The sequence below is a fragment of the Aegilops tauschii genome, chromosome 5 (genome assembly GCF_002575655.3).
Source record: "Aegilops tauschii subsp. strangulata cultivar AL8/78 chromosome 5, Aet v6.0, whole genome shotgun sequence".
Lineage (NCBI taxonomy): Eukaryota > Viridiplantae > Streptophyta > Magnoliopsida > Poales > Poaceae > Aegilops > Aegilops tauschii.
In genome coordinates, this window is record NC_053039.3 from 447,312,862 (window position 1) to 447,329,071 (window position 16,210).

Below are 16,210 nucleotides of genomic sequence, written 5' to 3' on the forward strand. Positions count from 1 at the left end.
GCGCAAATTATAACTATGATCATTCATGGCATAATATCACATAGGCATTACATCCGTGATAAGTAGACCATTAGTCCAACTGCATCTACTACTATTACTCCACCCCAAGACCGCTATCCAGCATGCATCTCAAAGTATTAATTTCATAATAAATAAAGTAACGCAATAAGAAAGATGACATAATATAGACAGAAAGAGATCAATCAATATAACCAAACCCCATCATTTTACCCTTAGTGGGAACAATATAATACATGCCTTCACCCCTCCAGTCACAGAGAAAGGTCGCCGCAAGATTGAACCCACTACTATGTACCACTCCCTCTGAAAACCTACTCATCTAATTGGTCAGAAAAGACTCATGGATCGGAAATCATACATAGCTACAAAAATACATAGGAGAAATACTTCAAGAGAATCAATATAAATTAATGAACAATATGATCATAAGTCCACAATTTATCGGATCCCAACAAACATGTCACGGGAATTACATCGAATAGATCTCTAAAGAGATCGTTACACTGAAGATCAGGAGAGAGGGAGAGAGAGAGAGGGAGAGAGCCATCTAGCTACTACTATGGACTAGTAGGCCCTGAAAGAACTACTCACACATCATCATGGAGGCAACAAGGTTGATGAAGATGGCCTCCCCAATGATTTCCCCCTCCGGGAACAGGGCTTCAGATGGGATTGCTTCGGAATAGAGGCTTGTAGTGGCGATAAAATTATTTCGTGTCTCACTTCGAGGGTTTCTGAATATGTGGAAATTTATGGGCCAGGAATTAGGGAAAACAGAGCTACAGGGGTCCCAGAAGCCAGGGTGGCACGCCCTACACCCCAGGGGCGCGCTCTCTGCCTTGTGGGGCCCTCGCGGGTCTTCTCGTCCTCCCCTGAAGCATCTAGGATATCTTTTTATCCATAAAAATCGTCAAAAAGTTTCCTTGTGTTTGGACTTCTATAGGTATGGATTTTTTAAGAAACAAAAAACATGCAAAAAAACAGAAACTAGCACTGGGCACTAAATTAATATGTTAGTCTAGAAAAATAATATGAAATGACATAGAAAGCATATATAAGTGATAATATAATAGCATTTAATAATAAAAAAATATAGTTACGTTTGAGACGTATTAGCAGCCCGCTGGTGCGTTTGGGGTGGATATGGGGGGTCCGGGTGTAGATGCTCTAACTGTCATGTATGTGAGGCATACCCATCTATGCCAACTCATTAATAAATTTATGTTTAGATTATACATACTTCGCTTTCAAATTATGTTTGTGTGTGTGCGTGACACAAGTGCATCATGTTATGTAATCTGAGTTATTATGATAAAGCTTGTCACTACTAGGGAAAACCTTATACACAGAATCTTACCAGTAGGGCGGGACAAAAACAAGCGCTACTACTACTTACCATTAGCGCATGGCAACCAAACGCGTTGCAGCTAAGTTTATAGCAATAGCGCGTCCCTGGGAAGAAGGCTACACCTATAATTCCCCAACTGCTCTCGCCAGGCTACCAATAGTAGTAGCGAGCTTAAGCAAAGCGCGCTGCTGCTAAGGTTGTTGTAGTAGCGTGTTTTCCGTAGAAAGCGCTACTGCTAATGAAAGGAAAATAAAATGAAAAACATATAGGAAAGTAAATGAAAATGAAAGAAATAGAAAAAGGGGAAGGAAAAAAATGTGAAGGAAAACAAATGAAAAATAAAAATAAAGGAGAAAGGCGTAGCAACAGCGTGCTTTCAGGACATACGCTATAGCTAACTTAGCAGTAGCGCGTTTTGTCAGACAGCGCTATAGCTAAGATAGCTATAGCTAATGTAGCAGTAGCGCTTTTCCTGGAACGCGCTACTGTTATTTTTGACTTAACCGCGCGGGTTCTTCTTTCCCACGGCCACTTTCCCCAAATCGAACTCCTCTGCTGTCGCCGCAGTCGCCGCACTGCATCGCCGTCGGCCGCCGCGCGCTCTCCCGCCGCCCTCCGCACGCCCTCGACGCCGCCCCCGACCCCAACCTCGACGCCGCCCCCGACCCCGACCTCGACGCCATCGTACATCGCCGCCCTTCGCCGCGCGCCCGAGCCCCGACCCCGACCTCGAGGACGCCTGCCCCTCCCTCTACCAGCACCCGAGGTGAGCGCGCCTACACCTCCTCCTCCTCCTCCTCCCCTACCTCTGCCTAGCTAGGGTTCCTAGGGTTCATCAAATTTTAGAGTGCATCAAATTAGTTAGGGTTCATCAAATTAGATGCTAATTAGGGCAGTAGTTCCTAGGCAGGGTTCATCTAATTAGTTAGTACTTGTAGATGCTTAAGAACTAGGGCAGTAGTGTTTAATAGAATTAGTAAGAAATTAATAGAACTAGTTGAACTAGTTTATTTTTAGTAAGAACTAGTTTATTTTTATTTATAGTAAGTGTTTATTTTTAGTAAGAACTAGTTTATTTTTATTTGAAGTGGACATGTCATATTTTGAACATGTCACATTTGTTGTTATTTTTTTAGTTAAAGCAATTATCCCGCATCGACGTCGTTGATGCCTATCCCGCATCCTCGTCGTCGACTCGGCGGAGGACACCTGCTTGATCAGAGGGGCCATGTCCGGGATTGGGCTCCGCCGGGCTGGTACTGGGAGGTGCTACCTACCGGGGGGCGCAACTTGGTGAGGAGCCAGCCCGTCGTTGACCCGAACGTTCTTTGGTGGCGGTCGCGTGGGCCAGTGACGGTGCAGAGGCTTGAGGACCCCGCGGAGGTGGTACGTCACCGTGTCAGCGAGGAGGACGAGCACGTCCGTCGCTACATGGTTGCGTTGGAGGGCAGGTTCTCCAATAGCTGGCAGGTTCTTCAGGGATCTCACTGGAGCTATGATCCTGTGATGGTTCCTTCTCTTTGGGTGTCCACCGCCGTTCACTAGGGTTTTAGTTGTATTAGTGATGTTATATGTATGATACTATTCGAGATGTATTAGTGATAATATTCGACGATGTACGGACGCAAGAGATGATTTAGTTTTGCTTATTGAATGCATGCTAATTTGAATACTTATTTATTTTACGATTTGGTTTTGCTTATTGAATGCTCAAATTGGAGAAGTACTCCTATTTTGAATGCTCAAATTGAACCCCACTATTCAAGGCGTATGCATTTGATTAGTTGATAGCTTATAGGGTTTTTGTTTTTGCAGAAATCAAGGAGCCCCTCCATCATCCCCGCCGTCGTCCCCGTCACCGACCCCCTCTGACCTCGAGGTGGGACCAGCCAAATCTCCATGTCAATATGAGTCCTATAAGATATTTTGAAATGTTTTTGTTCATATTTTCAACCATTGAAATGCAATGACCATCAAGTTTCAATGCTCATATGATGTAGATAAAAACAATATCTTGTGTTGCTCAAATAGGATATGTGCTTGCCCAAGTGGCCGGTCATGTTTGCAGGTTACACCTCCGAGTGACCTATGTTTTTCTAGAGTGTTGATTAATTTCTGTTCCAGCAAATTTTAGGCGCTCGATATGTCCTTTTTTAGCAAAGGTCATGCTAGATTTTTCCGTGAATTTTGGCATGACTTGTGCTAGAATATGTAGGAAATATTGAGTGGCCTGGATTTTCTAGAAAGATAATTAAACGACATTTCGGATTGACTTTAAGTCTGTCAAGGCTCCACCATATATGAGAGGACGAAGAATCCCGACTGTTGTCGTGGGGGTCGCTTCTCCTTCGTTCCTGTGTGCTAGACATTTTGGTTTAATGCACTCAGGGATGAAAGGAGGAGCAATCATCGCCAACGGTCGAATGTATACACCACGTGAGCTGAGAGTTTTCAAGAAAAGACTCGGCATACCGGTAGTCAACCCGTGATGAATAATAATGATCTAATTTAGTTTTTGTAGTACATATATTTAATTGTACAAGTTTAATCTTTGAATTATGAACATAGGAAATGTCGTCATCGGATGATGAAAGTCTCCCGGGGGAGTGCGACTGGTGCAACGACGACCGAGGTCTGTGCGACATGCACCACCTGGACGAAGATCGACACTTCAGCGTTAAGCTCCAAGAGACCTTCGATGTTGAAACGGTACGCAACGACGACAAGTGTTTTTTTATAATTAAGCACGACTTCAACTATTTCAACGTGTAATTTTCATCTTTTACAATTCGACTAGCTTATCCCATGCCATGCAAGACGCTATGTCTTGGAGAGGATGGATTTTGAAGACCATGAAAGTTTCGAAACAAAGAAAATTCACCTAAGGACCCACCATGGTATGGATTTTGAAGTAAATCTATATAATTCTGAGAGCGTAACCCATTTTGGTTGCACAAATTGGGAAGCACTTTACAAGATGTATGTTTTTTATGAGGGTATGCTTGTCACCATGGATCTTGGTGATCCTGACATCGACCAAGACAATATGGAAATTTGGGTCCTTGTTGATACGCTTCCAATTCTACCGCTATGTGAATTTCTCAAACATAGTTATTAACTAATTTATATTGTTTATTTCAAAATAGTTGATAGCTTATTTCCATTGACAGCTTATTTTCATTCTTCAAACAATGTGCGGAAGATGGTAGACAGAACCTACTACACTGATGGCTCAGAGTTAACTTATCAGGAGAAAAATCATCTGATCGCATTTTGTACTGATCTTGGGAATTACAATATCTATTATCAAACTCCTCCACATTATGGTCAATACGTTCCACTAGTGCACGTGTTGAACTACGGTAACATCCATGGAGATGCCATGGTAAGATTTTTATTATGACATCCGTGCATCTTTTGCATATATTCTTCTTAAGCTAGTACATCATTGCTAACTATGAAGTTATTACTATGTTTTTCAACAGAAAATCCCGATGGATTGTGTGCCTCATCTGATGTATCAGAATGGTCGCCTTGATGTTCTGAACATACAGCCAGGTCATCCTACGAATCACACTTGTCCATATCGGATTTCTAAAACCAGTGAAGACATGATAATCAAAGAATGGAAGAAATGTATGGTCAGTCGTAGGGAGGTTCTTGGAAGCAACATTATGCAAAAGGCAAGAATTGGAGATAGGATAATCTCCATTCTCCATAATGGAGAGTCAGGGGCTATCTTGTTTTATGCTATTTTACCTAAGAGAAGGTAGTAGGTCCTATGAGAGAGAAGTAGGTCCTAGGTACAATGTTTATTATGTGGTACAATGTGTTAGAGTTGATGATGATGAGGAGTCATGATTATGACTAGTGACCAACTTGCTATGTGATGTCTCATTTATGAAAATGATGATCATGAGGAAGTGTTATATGACAATGATGTATTATGATGATAAGTTGTTAATGATATGATGATATTTATTATATCATTGGGCGAAAGAACCGCGGATTAGTTTCAAGTGGATGTCCATCCACTTGAAACTAGTCCACGATTCTTTCACCCAGTGATGTAATAACTCATTATGATGTCACTAGTAGAAAAAGGGGACAATTGCATTTTTACCCCTAGTTGGTTCCTATCCATGGGGTTTGCCCTTACTTTTCGAGCTTGCTCAGTTTTGCCCTTACTTTTTCCGTCGAGGTCCCTCCAATGCCCTTTGACCGTTTGACCAAAACTTTGAAAATTCATAACTAATTCATATGAACTCGGAAAAATGCAAATAAGATATCAACATGTGTAGATAAACATTACCTTTATGTGCATATCATTTGCATTCAGGACAAAAGCACGCTTTAAACTACCTGAGGTAATTAATATTATTAACATTATTAAAAATAAAAAGGTATAAACAATATTTTTTCATGAATAAAAATTACATGCAAATGTAGGTGATGTTTTCTGAACATCCTAATATCTTATTTGCATTTTTCTGAGTTCGTATCAACTTGTTATGAAGTTTCCAAATAATGGTCAAAGTCATTAGAACATTCTTAACCAGATGATATGAACTCAGAAAAATGCAAATAAGATATCTGGATGTTCAGAAAACATCACCTACATTTGCATGTATTTTTTATTCATGAAAAAATATATTATTTATACCTTTTTATTTTTGATAATGTTAATAACATTAATTACCTCAGGTAGTTTAAAGGGTGCTTTTGTCCTGAATGCAAATAATATGCACATAAAGGTAATGTTTATCTGAACATTTTGATATCTTATTAGCATTTTTCCGAGTTCATATGAATTAGTTATGAATTTTCAAAGTTTCGGTCAAACGGTCAAAGGGCATTCGAGGGACCTCGACGGAAAAAGTAAGGGCAAAACTGAGCAAGCTCAAAAAGTAAGGGCAAAACCCGTGGGTAGGAACCAACTAGGGGTAAAAATGCAATTGTCCCTAGAAAAAGGGCCTTTAGTCCCGGTTCATAAGGGCCTTTAGTCCCGATTCTGAAACCAGGACTAAAGGGTCGTTACTAAAGCCTCCCCCTTTAGTCCCGGTTCTTACACGAACCGGGACTAAAGGCCCTCCATGTGGCCGCTGCCTGGAGGTCCACCTTTAGTCCCGGTTGGTAACACCAACCGGTACTAAAGGAAATTTTATGATTTTTTTTTGAAATTTTTTTGATTTTCAAATTTCTGACTTATTTTAACCTCTAATCTCTAATCACCCCTCATCACTACTCGATTTAACCTCTAATCTCTAATCACCCCTCATCATTCCAAATCATCTAACTTCCCGGACGGTCACCCATCCTGAGCACGCTTAAATTCCGGGTTCTATTCTCCCTCGTTTCCAAGTCTGCACTTGTTGTTTTCCTGACAATAGTAAGATGTCAATCCTATTAATCCTCAGGAATTTAGCTTGAGCATGAAGTCACACATTTCACTGTTTGAGTTTGAAACTATTGTTCTAAAAAACAATAATTATTTAGTAACACTAATATTTCTTGAATAAGTAGTTTGACCACAGTTTGACCAGATTTGACCAAAATTCAAAGAAACTGAAATAATTATTTAGTAACACTAATATTTCTTGAATAATTAGTTTGACCAGATTTGACCAAAATTCAAAAAAACTGAAATAATTATTTAGTAACACTAATATTTCTTGAATAATTAGTTTGACCATTGTTTGACCACAGTGTGACCACAATTTGACCAGATTTGACCAAAATTCAAAAAAACTGAAATAATTATTTATTAACACTAATACTTCTTGAATAAGTAGTTTGACCATAGTTTGACCAGATTTAACAAAAATAAAAAAAAAACAGAAATTTGAGCATAACTTTTTTTCCTTTTAGAATTTGAGGATTCTAAAAATTTACAAACAGGCCGTAGGCAGTCAAAATCGGATGCGGATTTTCGTGCTGAACATTTTGATATATTATACGTTTTTTTTTCTGACATCGTATGCAAAAGTTATAGCCGTTTTACATTTTCCCTACACTTTTTGCAAAACATGTCCAAATTTAAGTTTTTAAATTTTCCTAACTAGTACATGTAGTAACATAACTACATCTGGAAGGATTTTAATTTTTGAAGTTTTTATCATTTTCTTTTGCTTTTTACAAAACTGAAAATGCGATCCACTCGGGGGGGGGGGGGGGGTAGAGTTTGAAAATGGGACCTTTAGTACCGGTTCATGCCATGAACCGGTACTAATGCCTCAAACCCCATTAGTACCGGTTGGTGGCTCGAACCGGGACTAAAGGTCTAACCTTTAGTACCGGTTGGTGCCACGAACCGGTACTAATGGGCATCGCACCCTTTAGTCCCGGTTCGTGGCACCAACCGGGACTAAAGGTTCCATTTAAACCGGGACTAATGCCTGTACGGTGCCCTAGCCGCTCGAGCGGGACTAATGCTCACATTAGTCCCGGTTCGTAATGCAACCGAGATTAATGCTCTTTTCTGGCCGAACCAAAGCCCTGTTTTCTACTAGTATGTACAAACAATCTCTAAATTGCTGTTGTATGAAAACTTGTATAAAGGTGTATGAATACAACATGAAATAAAAAAATATAATACGGAATAATAGTAGTAGTGCAGGCTGCTAGAAGCGCTACTAGTAATTACCAATAGCGCCCTTTCCAGGAAGCGCTACTACTAAGTGGATATAGCAGTAGTGTGGGTTAACCCACGCTAGTGCTAACCTTTAGCTGTAGAGCCGTACCAGTAGCGATGCCGCCCGCGCTACTGGTAGGCCTGAAACCCGCGCTACTGCTAGGCTTTTCCCTAGTAGTGTGTGTGTCATTGAGGATATTTCGGTAACAATGTTTCTCATTGCTGATAGCATCCTTGTTATAATAACAATGCTCATGATCAGGAAAACATGATCATCATCAATACATGAGCTAGTCTTAGAGCATAACTAGGGATCACATTGGTGTTTATGTTTCCACACATGTATTTGGTTTTTTCTATGAATCTCATATCCAAGAACTAATACACATATAACACAAAAATATAAACTTTATAATGAACATGGGAATATAATAGTACAAATTATTGCCTCTAGGGCATAATTCCAACAATTACAGGTTTCCTTCTTTATCAAAATATATTAGGAAGTAAGTAGATGCTTTCTTTTTATAGCATTTGAATTAAATAGATTTAACCAAATGAAGAAGTGTGTAAATATTGTATTTGTCCTCGAGAACACATGATAATTTACTACCAAATATAAGGTATGTATGGTATATAATTATGAGTCATCAATGATTGCTTGACATATTGGGGAATGTAAAGAACCCACTCAATTTTTTCTAGCTATAAGTACCACCAAACAGAAATATCTCAAACAACACCAATACCAAAGAAACCACCAGCTAGCTTTCTTCAAATCTTAAGTAATGGCGCTAACAAAAGTTGCTCTTTTCCTTGCCCTCAACCTTGGTCTCATTGCTATTGTGCATGGTAACCCTCCAATGGTTCCTACACCACCTTTGGTGCCTACCCCACCCGTTGCACCGACACCATCGAATGGTGGTTCCTGCCCAATCAACCCACTAAAGATAACTGTGTGTAGCAATGTGTTGTTGCTACTCAAGCTCCGGATCAATGTGCCGGAGACCGAGCAATGTTGCCCACTGCTTAGTGGGTTGGCTGATCTAGATGCCGCTGTCTGTGTTTGCACAGTCATCAAGGCCAACCTCCTTGGCCTCATCGCCGTCGACATTCCCGTCGACCTGACCCTCCTACTCAACCATTGTAACAAGACATATCCCTCTAGTTTCACCTGCTCGCCATGAGCCATGATCAACTATACCTCTCCAAAACATTCTCATAATTGTCATGCATGTGAGGCATACCCATCTATGCCAACTCATTAATAAATTTATGTTAGATTATATATTTAGATTTCAAGTTATGTTTGTGTGTGTGACATAAGTGTATCATGCATGTTATGTAATCAAATTTATTGAGATGGAGCTTGTCTCATTGAAGATATTCCCTACAACTTATGAGATCACTATAAATAATTCAAAATGACATCGCAGTTGATTGTTTGAACCATCTATCTATATACGACATATTTATGAATTTTTACAACCGGTTCTATAGTCTATGGAAACATCTATGACATTTGGATCTTACTATGAACCATATGTTGGCAGTTATTTATCACCGATGGTTTAAGAGATTTCTTTGTTCTCGACTAGATGTGTTGAGTATGTTCATCTGGGGCCAAAGTCTATAAACTAATGACACCCCGCGCGTTGCTGCGGGATTTTGTTGTCGCGAAGATGATAACAGTTGAAATCAGTTATATGCCAAATTTTATTTACATTCAGTGACTGTTGTATTTGTTTTATAACATGCATCACCGGCATGATGATTTAAACAATTCAAAAGGAAAAAAATTGGAAAGCCCAAGAGCTGGAATAGTTCCTGGCTTCCTACATGAATCATCCTTCATGGTCTGCTTTTGAACATAGTTAAAATGGCCATATAAAATGAATAGTATGTCAAGATCCAAATCACTCAATATAGTAAAACTTGGTAAAAGGAATAATTCAGAATAGTGACCTATTTCATTGTTGTAGTTTATTAGTTGTGCAAACTACAAAAAGATCTCGAGAATCTTAGTGGTCAATCTTAATCACATCATATACATCATGGTTTTTTATTTCCTTTTGATTAGTAGAAAAATCCACCACTGTCATCATTGGACAACCATACAACAACATCCCTTGTGAATCCACATGGAAGCCTCACCAAAGGGACCGCCGTCCCTGATCCATGGATCGCAGCCGCCATACCAACGCCGAGCAACCGGAGAAGGGCCTCGCCGCCGCCTTCCTCAGAGCCATCCGGACTTTTCCCAAGGGTGCCTCAGGAGGCAACAAGGGGAGGAAGATGCAGGAGGGGGGGGGGGGGTTGGTGTGAAAGGGGCGCAGGGATCCATTGGTGGCGCTAGATCGCGAGGCGCGGTCGCGAGTCCTCCCGATCCGTTTTTACCGCCATTCTGCATTTCGCATATTAACATGGTTTATTAGACACTTAACCATATTATGGAATAGACTAACTCAGATTTGGATTTGCTTCTTCATTCGAGAGAAACAGAAGAAGTGAGGAAAGGCCATCCCACAGTACTTTGTTCTCTTAGACCAGAACAATTTTGTGTCACACTTTCTCTACTTTGTTGCCGAAGATTTGAGGTACTATGCCTTTTTGCTATATAGGGACACATATTCATTTCTGAGCCGGGGCTCATCTGCATCCTGTAAACAGTAAAAAAATACTAAAAGTTTCATCAAAATTTTCTCTTTTTTTTTGCATGGAATATGTTCCACAGTGTGAGGCGCATGCCAAATTTCAGCTCGTTTGGAATGCGAGTTGCTCTCAGAGAAAAAAATCGATCCCAACAGTACATGACTATTTCATAGACCTTAAATTTGTCTTTTTGTTAAGAGCTACTCGGATGTCTAAACGAGCTGAAATTTGGCACAAACCTCACGCATGGAAACATCTTCCGTGCAAAAAGATCACAAGATAACATTCTAATAGGACCTCACGTTCTCAACTGGAGGAATTTTTGCGGATTTTGGTGAGGCTAAAAAAAAATCCGTAGGCACTCTTCAAAGGAACTTCCCATACATAGCTACCGTTTCCGGACTTTAGGAGGATTCGTGATCCGGTGGTCAACCCAAGAAATCACAAGATAACATTTGCTAGGAGGACACATGGACCTCGCTATCTAGCTGTAGCATTGAAGCCTGGAACCCATAAATAGCACAAGCGTATTGATCAACACGCAGATCCAAACAAGACATAGAGATAGAGAGCAGAGCAGAGCTGAGACACAGCCGGAGAGAGAGAGAGAGAGAGAGAGAGAGAGAGAGAGAGAGAGAGAGAGAGAGAGAGGGGGGGGGGGGGGGGGATAGCGGAAGGCGGCGTGCGCATGGCAGGAGAGCATGGAGCCAATGGCCTGCAACCGCAAGAGCAAGACCACACCGGAGCTCTGGAGGAAGGAAGAGGAGGAGCGAATCAACCAGCAGGGTGCGAGGATTCAGAGCAAGCTGTGAGCAGCACGGCCAATCAGCCCATGATCTCCGTCCAATTCGTGCAGAAGGTGTGTAAGTTTGCATACGCAACTAGATTATTCTTCATCCACGAACTTTTATTCTTGTTTCGTGCCTGAGAATCCTTACGTGATTCGGGCATGCATGATTATCCACCCAGCACAAAGTAGTTGCACTTGTTCACACCCACCCGTGGAGGGCCGTAGTTCAGGTAGGAGAGAAACAGGGCCGAGTTCAAACACTAGATAGAAGAGTCAAACAAGTGGACAAAGATGACAACTTTCGTCTGCAAGGCACTACACGTGATGAGCCGATATAGCAATCCAAACGCAACAATATTATATTGTTTCGGCCAATGGAAAATTCCAAAGGACTATTTGTCTGCCTTTGAAAATGTCGCCTACTGGTTGTGCTCAGTCTTCGCATTATATTGCAATTGGGTCAGCAGTAGCTATCCTATCATTACGAGTCTCTGGGCAACTTGGACAAGCAAGCAAGCAAGCAATTGACCTGACCGCGACATTCTTGGACCATGGGCGCAGGTACTCGCCGAGATCCTGGGGACCTACCTGCTCATCTTCGCCGGCTGCGCGGCGGTGGCCGTGAACCAGAGGACGGCCGGCACGGTGACGTTCCCGGGCGTCTGCATCACCTGGGGCCTGGCCGTCATGGTGATGGTCTACTCCGTCGGCCACATCTCCGGGGCGCACCTCAACCCCGCCGTCACGCTCGCCTTCGCCACCTGCGGCCGCTTCCCGTGGAGGCAGGTCCCGGCCTACGCGGCGGCGCAGGTGACCGGGTCCACGGCGGCGAGCCTCACGCTGCGGCTGCTGTTCGGGAGCGAGCCGGAGCACTTCTTCGGGACGGTGCCGTCCGGGTCCGACGTCCAGTCGCTGGTGCTGGAGTTCATCATCACCTTCTACCTCATGTTCGTCATCTCCGGAGTCGCCACCGACAACAGAGCCGTAAGTAAACTGGAGGAGGAGTACTGTGCGATCACAATCCTTGTCTTAGCCATTAATTTAGTTTTCTACACTTCACTAATTTTTGAAAAATCACCGGTCATAACGCAGCCGCACACACGCACACATTCACACCACCACACACCTCAGTCTACTCAAGATCTTGTCAAAATTATGGAGCTTAAAGATTGACGAAGTCGCTACAAACACATCGCTATCTACTCAAGAGCGCGGACATTTGTTTCCTGGGTGTAGACTTGACTTTCTTTTACACAAATATGTAATTTTCATCGACCAAAAACCAGCATTGACTTCTGGGCAAATTTTTTTTACTGCTATATACAAGACACTATTCACACTAATTTGATCAATTATTTTGTTTTTCACCCTGAAGTCAACGCTGGGTTTTGGTTGGCGGAAAATTACATACTAGCGCAAAGAAAAAAAAGATTCAAAATAAAGACAGAAATACCCAATATCTTAAGAAAGTCAAGTTTATTCTAAAAAAATGTTTGAACTTTTTTGTAATTTTTTTTTCTAATTTCTAGGTGTATATACACCCATGAACCAAGGGGTATTTCCCATATACTCAACTAATTGTTTCCAACCATTTTCTCCCTCTCTTGCAGATTGGTGAGCTTGCCGGTCTGGCCGTTGGAGCTACTGTGCTACTAAACGTGCTCTTTGCCGGGTATTCCACGATAACTGCTACATTAACTCTATTTTACTCGCCATTTTGGACTTTGGTTGTCAACAAAGCCATCCTTTGATTGAGACATGTTGATGGGTTCCTTTCTTACACACGACGCTTTTAGACTTAGTTATTCCGTAGTGTGAACAATTAACTGATTTACCACAAAAGAATACTACTCCCTCCGTCCCATAATATGAGACGTTTTTTGACACTACACTAGTGTCAAAAAGCGTCTTACATTATGGGACGGAGGGAGTACTTATTTGCATAACAAACTTGTGATTTGTTGCATGGTCATGGTTTACCCGTTTCAAAAACTCCACCACAAAGCAGCATGGCGTCCCAGATGTCATGTCCATGTGGCGGACAACTCAGATGCCATGTCAAACAACACTGAAACGAGTTGGACTCGCAATGTAGAGGTAAAACTAGATAATTGCCGCAGAGTAGGTTAGCCTGCTACTGTACGTCTGTCATTTGTACATTAGTGTGGTAGAAATTTAGTGAGTTTTCTACACAAACAACATGATTTACATACCAGCTTACTGTTCATGTACCCCGTAAAAAAACTTACTGTTCATGTGAGTGAGTACAAAAAAACTGGATTTTATTAGGTGAAACGACACTGAGACTATTCGGAATTGCAATGTGGAAGTACAATTAAAGGATCTTTAAGTTGCATTACAAGACCATAAATTACAATCTGGAATTAGAAAATCATGGAGTATACAATTTGAATTATTATCTATGAATTTTGGGAACAAGTAAAATTAATTTGAAAACAATGGGGGCATCTGTCTTTTATTTAAGTTATTTCATGTGATTATTTTTAAATATTTGCGTGGCGTGGGATCCATGTGTTGGCCGGGTCAGCTACCAAAAACTAGTATACGTCGGAACGGTTGCATAGCCAGGAATTACTCATGCCCGAGGCCAACTTAGAGCTACAGTATTGAACAGTAACCATGGTAGCTACGGTCAGCAGATGGAGTTGCTGTCAAACCCCAGCCCATGGCTTGTGTAAAGCGTCGGGCCTGGCTACGTCCCTGCATAGGAATAAAATTAAAGTATACGGTGATAAGAGTTCTTTCTGAAATCATATAAGCACTGATACTGGATAGTAGGTTAAAATATACTTTTGGCTATAAATATTTTAAACAGTGATATGGAAGCAGTATTCATGATAAATCTACTAACAATATCAACATTTGGAGAAAAAACCTAAGCATTAATTTGTGCATAGAAGCAGTTGAAAATTTTCAATATTTTGTTGCACTCTACCATTGTGTTTCATGAGATGAACTTACTAGTAAAATATCTCAGATTTAAATTTTGTCATTTTATTATATTGAGAGATTAATTTTTGTGTGGACACGGCTGTGATGTGCAGGCCCATATCAGGAGCATCCATGAACCCTGCAAGAACCATCGGTCCGGCGATGGTCGCCGGCCGCTACACCGGCATCTGGGTGTATATCGTCGGCCCTATTACTGGCGCGGTTGCCGGTGCATGGGCTTACAACCTCATCCGATTTACCAACAAGCCACTACGAGAGATCACCAGGACTGGGTCCTTCTTGCGAAGTGCAAGGATGACATAGTGTTGTTGCTTGTCGATAGTGAATGTCGATGATATGTTGTAATTCTCCAACCGCCCCGTAAATTTATTTGATTTTCTCTTCATCATCTAATTTCACTAGTAAATGATTGGGTCACCTAATTCTAATTGTGATGATTTTCTCTCTGAAGAAAGTAGGTCGTGCCCTGCAATTGAGGGCTCTGTTCTACCACAACCTCGACTTATGTCTCTAATGTATAAAACCTCGACCGATGAGTGAAGTCTTCGGTGAAGGGCATAGTTGGGGGCCTACGTCAAGAGGATATGTGTGCCTCCTAGTGACGTGATTTGGGGCTCTATTACATTATTTCACAGTTTTCTCCTCGTAATATAAAGTCTCTACTTTGAGTTGAATTCAACAAAGTGTGGTTATGCTTCTGTAGGTTTGTAGTTGCTGAGTGTGAGAGAGGGTTTGTATCTCCCCTAGTTATGTTAGCACCTATGGTGTAGGCTGGTTGTATTGTCCTGGGGTGTATGGAAGTAGATGCTTCTTACTAGTAGAAGACTCTATTTTCTTAAATGAAAATGGGGGCCTGTAGGCTCCATTGATAAATAAAAACTAACCATGCCCCGCCTTCCTGATAACCTACAAGTATATGGGATCTATCACTGCTTTTTTGATACGAGAGTTGAACCTAGCTAGGAGCAGAAGGAATTGGTTAACAGAAACTAGCAAGAGTTCACTATAAAAGATGCAAAGATTGTCTGATGGTTTGTTTGAAAGCAAGTAATCGTAAGAAAGTAAATATTAACAAAAGTGCAATGGTGCAGCAAGTGGCTCAATCATTAATTATACTAAGGACAAACCAACGGTTTTACTTATAGGGCTCCAGGCATTCTCGAGGACACGGGTTTTTGGAGCATTCCTGAATTTATTTTTTTATGAAGTCTCCCGATGTTATTATCTGTATAACATCGGCTTTCGCCTCGAGGGGGTTATCGGCAATATAATTATTAAGTCTTTGATCATTTACCACTCTCGGTTTGGTCCCCTCCACGTTGTTGATCATGGTAGCTCCAAACGGGTAAACATCTTCAACGATTAACGGTCCTCCCATTTGGAAAGAAGCTTACCTGCAAAATATCTAAAACAAGACATGTACAAGAGAACTTTAGCACCAATCTTAAATTCACGTTCCTGAATTCCCCTACCTTGATACATTCTAACTTTTTAAAACATATTAGGATTCTCATAGGCTTCATTCCTCCATTCATCTAAAGCGCTCATGTCAAGCAACCTCTTTTCATTAGCAAGTTTAAAATCATAATTGAGTTGCTTAACAACCCAATAAGCTTTATGTTCTAACTCAAGAGGTCAATGTCAAGCTTTACCATAAACCATTTTATATGGTGACATGCCCAGGGGATTCTTATAAGCAGTTCTATAAGCCTAAAGTGCATCATCAAGTTTCTTACATCAATCCTTCATCGACCTATTGACAATCTTTTGCAAAATTAATTTGATTTCTCTATTA

The 16,210-nt window shown here is 41.2% G+C and overlaps 1 protein-coding gene across 1 annotated transcript; it reads left to right on the forward strand.

The window, feature by feature from the left end:
- Positions 1–11,106: 11,106 nt before the first annotated feature.
- LOC109776730 (aquaporin NIP1-3) lies at positions 11,107–14,973 on the forward strand. Its single transcript, XM_040390766.3, has 4 exons — positions 11,107–11,511; positions 12,004–12,426; positions 13,053–13,114; positions 14,508–14,973. The coding sequence occupies exons 1-4, from the start codon at positions 11,341–11,343 to the stop codon at positions 14,716–14,718; spliced, it is 867 nt and encodes a 288-aa protein (XP_040246700.3). The 5' UTR covers positions 11,107–11,340; the 3' UTR covers positions 14,719–14,973.
- Positions 14,974–16,210: the final 1,237 nt, after the last annotated feature.